This window comes from Seriola lalandi, unplaced genomic scaffold, assembly GCF_002814215.2.
Source record: "Seriola lalandi dorsalis isolate HSWRI2012SDOR001 ecotype SW California unplaced genomic scaffold, Sedor1 jcf7180002054911, whole genome shotgun sequence".
Lineage (NCBI taxonomy): Eukaryota > Metazoa > Chordata > Actinopteri > Carangiformes > Carangidae > Seriola > Seriola lalandi.
The window spans coordinates 570,012-580,520 of record NW_019525463.1 but is presented as its reverse complement, the minus strand read 5'-3'; the positions used below and the strand labels follow the sequence as shown (position 1 = coordinate 580,520).

General features: G+C 39.6%; 1 protein-coding gene across 2 annotated transcripts in view; it reads right to left on the bottom strand.

The window, feature by feature from the left end:
- mta1 (metastasis associated 1) overlaps positions 1–10,509 on the bottom strand; it is a 42,192-nt gene that overhangs the window by 24,539 nt on the left and 7,144 nt on the right. For both annotated transcript variants that reach the window (XM_023430790.2, XM_087169733.1), the window contains exons 2-3: positions 6,123–6,190; positions 2,568–2,661 (exon numbers count right to left, since the gene is read on the bottom strand). In XM_023430790.2, the coding sequence (XP_023286558.1) occupies positions 2,568–2,661; positions 6,123–6,190 (162 nt within the window). The remainder of the gene's footprint in view (positions 1–2,567; positions 2,662–6,122; positions 6,191–10,509) is intronic.

The window sequence follows — 10,509 nt, the reverse complement described above, 5'->3', positions numbered from 1 at the left end:
CCCCCCCCCCCCCCCCCCACGGCCCACCTCTGCGGACTCTGCAGTTAAAAGTCACACTCACACACGCACGAACACACACATATGCACACACACTTTCACACCCCAAGAGCCAACATTTAGCCTGCCACACCCAGTCAAAGTTTAGTGGCTGCGTTTGCTAGCCTGGACTATACGATGGCAGCGTTTATACTGTAGTATGACAACACTGCTGGTATGACTGCTGGAGTGAGCTACATCAGAACGTGTTAAAATGAACCACTTTTTCTTTTACACTGATTTGATTAATCTTATTAAGCCAATTCGTGTTTATTTGCTTTTAAGTTTGTCTGTATGGTTCAAGTTAATTTCAAGTTGAAGTATCAAGTAGTGGGTCTACTCCTGACAGCGCGTGCACAGGTAGGAGAGCGTGATTACATACAATTTCAGTAAGTGCCCTTTAAGCCTACATAACCATAAAGTGTGCCTGCAACTGCTGTTGACATTACTCATGCTGCACCACAAAGAGACATACAGGTCATCTGAGACCAGATGTGGAACATACACAGTCCACTCGGCCGTGTCACTGTGTACTCAAATTAGTGCGTTTTTACACAAAGGCCTTGGCCTTTTTTCCCTTTCATGTGTGGTCTTTTGACACTTTTTAAAACCAACAATCTGACAATCACGCCCACTATACACAGTGACTGGCCAGGTGTGCAGTGAAAAGGTAATGCAGGGTTTAAATTGCTCTCAAGTTCTCTTTTTTCATTTACTACACAGCTACTTATGCCACTTTTTGTGTGTACAGTTCAGTGCAACACCATAAATGCCTTTCAGGAGAGACTGTTTGAAAGTGAGCTCCATTATTCGCATTTGTACTATTCACTGCGTCTTGCCCTTCTCCATGATGGCACTTATCTTCAAACCACCTCAAAATGTGGCCATTCAGAACAGCTGTAAAACACTTTTGGCTTCAGACGTGGTCAAAAGACACTTCATTCAAACTGCTTGTTTTTGTTTAAATGAATATGATACAGAATAATGTAAATATAAATACTGTAGCCTTCAGACTGCAAAAATGTCTTTACAATGTATACAACACAATATCTAAACAAACCTATACAATCCTTTAGTCTTGAACAGACTCGTGTTTTGCAGATTTTTCCACTTGCTTTAAGGGAAGTGAAAACGTTCTGTGTCCACCACCAGAGTTTTTCCCGGCACAAAATGAGACAGTCATATTCTATTCTTCGGCTGAATCCTGAGGAATTTCCAAAAGGATAATTATAATAAACTATAACAATTTGCAATATGTCACCTTGTACATTTTTCACATTGTCTTGACCTTTTAAAGAGTAGATTGAATGATTAACTGAAAAAAAGAAACTTCAATAGATTAATTAACAACGAAAATAATCTTTTCTTTTTGCTGCCTTTGTGTCACATTTACACATTCACTGAATTTTTTATATCTGTAAGATATAAGATTATACTAAGGATGGAGCAGAGTGTAGACAACCAATGGTTAAACCACACAAACAAATTCCGCCTACAGTCAGGTCTTAAATCCTCAACTGAAACACATTAATTTCAGAATCTTTATCAACATCTAGTGAACGTGTGTTTAGCAGACAAGATTTACAATCTTTTCATTTGAACAAAAATTCAGATAAGAACAATAAAGAAGCAAAGGACAAAGACATTCTTAAAACGGTCAAAGAGGCAACTTCTTGTCATGTTCAATAAAAAGTAAATTTCCTACAGAGAGAATAAATCACAACATCCCTCTCTTCTTCTTTAGTCTTTGAATTCAGGCACTCTGGAGCAGTGCCCTGAAGGCATCATTTCCAACTGACCACTGGGGAGGCGACCCGGACAGACAAGAATGGCTCTGGCCTTTAAGTGACACACTTTGTTTACCAGCAAATCAGTCTTCTTCCATCCTCTTTCTTTTACTACTAACCACCTTCAACTGACCATCTCAGTCCCTCTCGGCCTCTGTCTTTCACTTTCTTTCTTTCCAATCACCATTATTTTTAACCATTGTTTTTCCTGAAAAACATCCTGGTACCCGGGACATTAAAAGGCCACACAATGCTGCTTGAGCCCATTCAAAGTCTGCCAGCTGTTCCAGATACTACAGGGCTTGCTCCAAGCTCTTGAGAACAGCACCACATTCAAGTAAATGCTACACACCCACACTTAAACAGGAAGAGCACACGTGCATAGACACATGCAGGTGGCGTCATATGGATACATCCAGCAGATCGAATGCTGTCTGAAATCAGACCCACCAGAGGAGGGGCTGCAGTCTGGACTGTTTCTCTCAGCTCAGTAACAGCTCACGAACTCAATTCAATTTTGTATCGCCCCTTGATAAAATCTTGTGCACAAACAAGCCTCACAATCAAACCTCATAACAAATAGAGTTGTATTTTCCAGTTCAGGGGAATCTTCTTCGATTGGATGTGAAGACACTACAACTTTGCAGTGGAAAATAACTGCAGAGTGTTGCCAAAAAGAACAGTTTTTTGGCGTGTTTTTTTCATGCCTCATGTTTGCTGGGTGGGTTATGGTCGGTCACTCACTTGCATGTTTGTCTGCCAGGGCGATGAGTGTGCTGGAGATGTCCCTACGTCGGTAAAAACACACCACTTTGGCCTCCACGTTCCCATTGGCTGTCTGCAAACCAGAGACAATCGGCGTTACCACGGCAACAAGTGGTGCCGCACACAGAGCACCCACACACACACACACACACACACACACACACATAGATGAGGCTAGTTTTTTAAGTTTGGCTGAAAACGCAGTGTGAGACTACAGCAGTTCAACAAAATCACATAAAGTGTTGCAGTTATCAGGACAGGAAAGGCGTGTTTTGGGTTGTCTATGCAATCCTAAGATTCGTTTCTTCCCATCAACACTACATTGGTATGTTGTTGCAACACTGTTTATAAATTAGGAGCTGCATGACAATGTTTCATCGAATACCACCTGAAAAAGGAAAAACGACCACTCTGGGTAAAATAACTTGAAGTTCAAAAGCAATAAGGCTCATTTAGAAATTGATTTTTAGCTTTTACTTCTTTTTAACACCATACACATAAAAGGAAAATGGAATAACAGAGTATAAATTACAATATTGATAAACTCTGATTCTTTAAAGTGTTAAATATCATTGACAATCATATTTGTACCCTATTACAGGCCGAGCATATTGGATTAGGGACTCTGTCATGAATCCTTCCAGTGAGGTATAATGCGAGAGGAAGATGGATGTAGAGATGATGGAGAAAAAGCAAACACAGTGGACAGATCCTATTTCTATCCTATTTTTTTTAAAAAAGGTAATTTGCTCATTTATGATTGTTTTAGAGCAAACTATAACACTCTTCTTTACAAATGAATGTTTTTAATGAAATGTGGAGGACTTCCACTGTGTTGCCCTGTGTTCCTAATTTTTGTTTACATTTTGTTTTTTAGTGGCACGACACTCATTTTCAAACAAGTACAAACGCAACCGCAGCTAAAATTAAGTAAAATTCTCTTAAGCATTTCCTTGTGCGTACAAGTTTAACCTGTAAACCTTACTTGCTCTACAGGTTAAGCGAAGCAGAACATAACACAATAATAAGAAAGGAAGTGACAAGGGTAAACAGACTTACATTCAGCACTATGACATAAATATGGGACATGTATATCTGCAGTCATAAGGATGCACCAAAGTACATTAATGGAGAACTTCACAAAACTTAAAATCTTTTTAAAGCACTACCAGGTTTCTGCTGCGTCCTCATTGTTAAATTTAAGAACTATTCATTACCAGATTGAATATCAATGGAAACTAATAGGGATGATAAGGCTTAAAATTAACACCGACATTTATATCACATTTTTGCCAGTATGACGCTAGTGTGTAACAGTAATACCTAATAATATCGTTAATTAAACACGACCTAGACCTGAATAATCAGCAGAAAATGGATGGATTGATAGATGGATGAACCAATTAAAAATAACTATTTAAAGGTCCACATATGAATTTTACATAAGGTCAGAGTTCTGGAATAATAGTACTGGAGCTTTTCCAGTTTTCGCAGAAGTTTGTGTGTGTGTGTGTGTGTGTGTGTGTGTGTGTGTGTGTGTGTGTGTGTGTGTGTGTAACCCGATTAGTCGACATTAGCAACACTCGCAACCCAATATGACTCTGAGTTTACTCACACTCATTTTTGACCGTTTTCAGATGGTCTTGCTTTTAGACTAGTTACGTAGTCTAAATTTAAATTTGTTTAATCAACAGGGAAATTGGTCATTAGGAACATCCCTAGTCAGAAAATCAACATGTTGGTGGGCGTCGCAGCTGCTGTGATACCATCATAAGATGATCTGGTTTTTACAACCTCCCTCGGCCTGAAGATACCCCGACTACCTCTGCTGATTCTGATTGCATTTTAATAAGTTAATGTCACACCATTTCCACGATTCCTTCACATTTCAGTGAAAACACATGGCAAATCTGACAAACTAAGGCAGAATTAAGATTGATTCCCTTTGGCATTACAAATTCAGCGATATTTATATGTTCATCCAAGTTAAAACTGTTACCTAAACAGAACAGAGGATGATAAGAGAGAAACTGGAAAGGACAAAAAAAAAATAAAAATACAGGCAGGAGGATGACATGAGTATGATGTAAGAAAAACAGAGAAAAGGTAAAGGCATATGTGGTATGATCACAGGGATATATCAAGGTGTAGTGCACTGTAAGCATGTGGTAGTTAAGCAGAAAGGTTGATGAATTTTCGATGAGCAACACTTATATCCGAGTCACTGTTATATAATTTAGACTACTTAGCATTACATACACAGGCTATTACGCACAGTCAATTCAGCCAAAGTTTTAATTTTCTCTCTCTCAATAGTTTTGAGCAGCTGCTGGTTGTCAAGATTTCTCCCCACACTGTTCTATATTTTCTAGACATGTATCTGAAACCTTATGGAAGAGAAACTCAAAGATCCCTGAGGAGCAGAGAGACTGACAGTGACAGGCAGAATAGAGGGCTCACTCTGAGCTTTGTGTCAATCACATTAAACAGCCTCCATATTATCCGGCACAGGCCTGGGACAGACGACAGACATCAGGCACCTGTAACTAGTCTACAGGGACAGGACTCTTTTTCTGCTTCTTTGACTGAACAATGTAGGTGATGGCAGGCTGGGATTTAGCCAATCACCCTCCACAGCAACATTATCATCATACTTTTGACATGATAATACAATACTGTATTTACTGCTTTCAGAGCAATAAACATATATTATTTGAGCCAGACATTTAACATATTTAAAATAGGATATTTTGATTATCCTTTATGTATTTTTCCATTATAAAATACTGGCTTTATAATGACTTTAACTCATAAAAAAAAGTTGAAGAATTTTCTTTCTTACACAAATAATAATCTTGATGTATATGTTCCTCACAAAATATTTCTTAAAGACAAATGTGACACCTTCAATTTGTTTTGTCAAATTATTTTGTTTTGTTTCTTTGGCAGTCAGACAAACTGTCTAAAACCCATTGATGTCCCATTTACTGTCATATACGACAAAGAGCAGCTAGAACACAGAAGGTTTGGTATTTTTGCTTGAAAAATGACTAACAATTAATCGATTATCAAAACAGTTGCAGGCTAAGTTCATTACATCTCTAATTGTTTCCTGGTGACATCTTCAAATGTCTGTTTTGTCCGACTCGTAGTCCAAATCAAATTTACAATGATCTAAAACAGAGGAAAACTACAAATCCTCACAAAAGTTGGACACAGTTTTGGCAATAATGACACATAAAGGCAAATTTATAGTTTCTAAAACTGCAACTAATGAGTTTCATTAGTTCAATTTATTATTTTGTCCATAAAATGTCAGAAAATACTAAGAAATCCCTGTTATAATTTCCAACAGCCCAAACTGATGTCAAATGTTTTGGCCAACAGTCTAAAACGCAAAGATATTCACTTTACTGTTTGGTGTTTTTGTTGAGAAATTATTTAAATGATTAAATGGAAAGAGACATGAAATCTGATGTGCAGTGGTCATGATCTGTGCTGCATTCAAGGGTACAAATTCAACCACACACTCACCTTGTTCAACTCCTCTATCCTCCTGATCAGCAGTGGGTTACTGGACGAGTTCTCAAAATAAACATAATCTGCAGAGGAACAGAAAGGAGGAGGAGGAGGAAGAGAAAGAGCGAGGGGAGAATGGAAAGAGAAAGGAAAATAAATGTCAGTCAAGCATTGCAAGGTCATCCAAATATTCAGGGTGATTTCCAGTTGGACCACACTATGACAACTTAATTAGTCAACAGGAAAAGTGCAATACAGACATACACAAAATGTTGAATTAACTCAATTAGACACAGGAGATCCAGCCGTAGTTGGGAGGTCTGACCCCACCCACACACACACACACACACACACACACACACACACACACACACACACACACACACACACACACACAATCTGGCTCTCCAGTCCTTCCATTGAGACTGCAGCCTTGTATTTCCTCAGCCCTCATGCTTTCTTTGTCTTATTTTATTTCTGTGCTTGCCCCCCCCACCACACACACACACACGTGTTTATTGCATGCACGGAGTGTTTGAGTTTATGTGGGTGTGTATGAGAGACTGCACATGCTTTAACACGCATGTGTGGCTTTACTATGCGTGTGTGTGTGTGTGTGTGTGTGTGTGTGTGTGTGTGTGTGTTTGTGTGTGTGTGGCTCCTGGCTCTGCTCCAGGCCCATTGGAGGCTTAGCTCTCACCAGGATATCCCCACAGGCCCCAGTCTTGGTAGGGTGCCTGGTCTTAGCCCTGCATGTGTCTTGGCTGAGTGCTGTCAGATTATACCCCACACTTGGTAGGCTGCCTGGAGCCGGAGCTATCCTCCCTTCCCCCCGAACCCCCCCCCCCAATCCCCAATCCCCCACACTCCCCCAGGCCCCCATCTTCTTGACCGACTAAGCCAGAGATCGGCCGAAATTCCACCAGCATAACCATGATACACACTGACTCATGTTTATTTCCTGAGCCTCCTGTGTCCAGCACTAACTGGTTTAGGCACGTACCCATCATGTTAGCACACCCAGGATCTGCACGGACATCCGAATCTATACTGCATTTCTATCACTGCCAGTTAGAGGAAAAATCCACCTACAAACACTTTGTTAAACATTGCTAAAACATCTATCCATCACGTATGTTGTAGTTTCAATCCTCACAATGGAGACATTGGACCCAGAGAACGGTGAGCACAATCCTTGAAAACTGACTGTAACTCTTCATTGATTATTAAAGTAATGATTATTTACTGTTGATCAACAAATCAATTTATCGACAAATCATTTCGTCTTTAGTCTCAATTTCGGTCTCAAGACATTTCTACCTCAGACTCACGAGTCAAATAATAACAAATTCAGTCTCTCGGGGACAGAAGAGGCAGAAACACTAATCTCTCCACCCGCAGTGATCTCAAACAGATCATAACGCAAAGCAGCCGCAAGATTTGGTGGTGAGTAAGGGGCACACCTTTGACTTCTACTGAAAAACAGGTTCACACCCCTTCTCTAGAGCTTTCTAAAGGACACTGCACAAGTAAATATCAAGATTCAGGATTTCTGCAGTGTTCACCAAGTTAAATTTAAGACCTTCTGAACACTAGATAGACTGACATTAAAAACCTGTTTCACGTTTAAACCAGTGGGGACAGTGAGATTTACAACATCAAATTTTTGTCAGTACTTCTTAGGTGTATATGACCATAATTCTTAGTAATATGATTAATTAATTAACATAACCTGGAACCAGATAAGTGGCACAAAATTATATATATAATTTTTTTTTTGTTTTTGCTAAAATTGACACTTGCCAATTATAAGTTGATGATCTCCTTAGTTAATGTGACAAGCAGTAATAATAACATTAGTAATAATAATAACTTATATAATAATGACAAAACACATAACTCCTCTAACTCCCGCAGGCAGAATCCAGATTACTTATTTTAATCTCCCGACAGCCACTAAACAGACATAGAAAAAGTTATAACTAATGTGACTGTCTACAGCAGGCAAGAAAAACTATTCAAGGCCTTTGTAAATAAAATTCAATACTTTCTAATATCTTCTAAGGCCCTGAGTTCAGTGCTTTTTAAGACCTGAACATGTCCCACTGGTAGAATAATTAAGTAAGCAGTGGCACAGGATAAAGTAAATTCAATTAATATATTCCTAAATATTTTGTATGCAGTGAATGATCTGTGTATGAAGATGTAAGAACTTCACACCTCCTCTTGTGGGTTAACCAAAGCAGCAGCAACAGCAGTTCAGAAAGCATGTACAGTGTAATTTCAATCACAGCTTCTTCTGGCAACCGCAGTAACACATTCTCTACTCTACATCGCTACGAGACGAGGAGAGATCGTCACATCGTGCCTATCTGCTCGTCACCCCGTAACAGCTTGTTACTAGACTCCACTGCAACTGTGACATCTTCGTCCTTCTGCTGAATATCAAATAGGCCAACTTGAAATTGAGCCGCGCTGATACAGAAAATGAAGATAAGACATCTGACTTGATCGTTTTCTAACACGCAAGGGAGGAGGCAGCAGCCTGGGGGTCAGGGGTCAGAGGAACAGGCTTGTGACTAGTTGTGATCACCAGACTGGTTGTGTGTGGACTGAAGTGTGGACTGGGAAAGTGAATTAGACCCTATCATTTTATTAAGGATGGTTGAGGCAACCTCAAGCAACAAACTTGATTAGAGCTAAACAATTAGTCGATCAATCAATTACTCAATCATGAGATAATTAATCTGCAAATTTTTCTTGTTTTTTCCTAAAACAGACACAATGCAAGGATGTCATTGGACAGCTAATAAGCATAAATGATCCAACAAATCAATAAATTGTTTTTAATCAATAACATCAAACTATTGATGCTTATCAAACATGAGGATCTGCTGTTTTTCTTCATCGGAAATGCAAAGTACATTAAGTATCTTTGGGTTTGGGATTGTTTGTCTTACAGAAAAAGCAATTTGAAAAAGTCACCTGGGCTTTCATCCTTTGGAAATCGTCATCTAAGAAGTTTCCTGATAAGGGCCATATAGTTTGATACTAATTATACGTAAAATGAAGGAGTGATCAGTTGGTAAAGTTGGTTCCAATTATATTTCTACATCCTAAGATAGCACAACTTTAAGACTTTGGTTCAGAGGACAGAATGTGACAGCAGGTGAACTGCACATGCAAAATGTGAAGTATGTCCTCAAACAAACCAAAAATGTGGCATAAATGAAGATTAAAGTTTGCAATAATAAATGAATGAATAATATTTAAGGTTTTGGGGCAATTCCTTAATGGAAATTCACCTGGAAGTCGATAATAAACTCAGCAATTATTTGAAGTAACAAAAATAACCTAAATAAAATAGTCCTGCATGGTTCTTTCAAGTAAAGTAAATAGGAAATAACAGGCTTGTAAAATAAAGCATTGCCAACATTTCTTTGAATGCAAGTAATAATTGAGGCCACAACATGCCTGTGACGAATTCCCAGAGGTCAAGTTGTCTTCAAGTAGCTTGTTTTGTCTGGTCAACCGTCCAAAATCCAAATAAATTCAATATACATTGATATAAAAACAAAGAATGGCAAATTGTTATATTTGAGAAGCTGGAACCAGTGCAATATCCGCAAGAGAAATGACTCAAATGATTACTCCATTATAAAAATAGTTTGGGTTAATTCAACATTAACGGGACCGCATGTTCTGAACCTAGGATGGCTGCTAAAAGAAAAAAACATTCCCTGGAGACGTAAAGGTAAATAAAGCTGTCAACATTCAGAAGAACCCTGATCAAAAAGCTCAAAAACAGGGACAGGTCTCATGACAAACCACGGAGAGACATGTTGACGCTGAACTGCGGCCTTCAACGGTTGCCAGTTCTGAGGGACCCATTAATCGGGAGCCAAAATGCGTCATGAACGTTTCAAACCGAAGCTGAACCACATGTCGAACATTCAGTTTTGCTGTGGTGTCGGGTGTGAATTGCCGCCGCTCATTAGAACACTTTTTTTGGGGCGCTGGTGACGACACGTCTCCCAGTGCATTTAGAATCACTGTGAAGGTGGGATATTGGGCACAGATCACCGTCTTCCTTTTTCCTGGCATCGGGAACTGAAATTACCAAGAATGGAATCACTTTAACGTTCAACCCGTGTCCCCTCCGGCAAGAAAAAGCGGGAGGAAAACGGTTAAGTGACAGTCAAGAATGGGATGTTTGAGTGTTGGAGTTTCCACCATGTGAGGAGCCGAAGCCTGGTAGAGAGCGAGCTGGAGAGGAACTCAAAATGAGAGCAACAGAGAGAGAGGAGAGGGCCTGTAGGCACTGAGCAGCGTCACTCAGTCTCTCCATTTCCCATCAGCCCTCCCGCCGCCTCAACCCGCGTATAACCCCCCCCTCCCACCC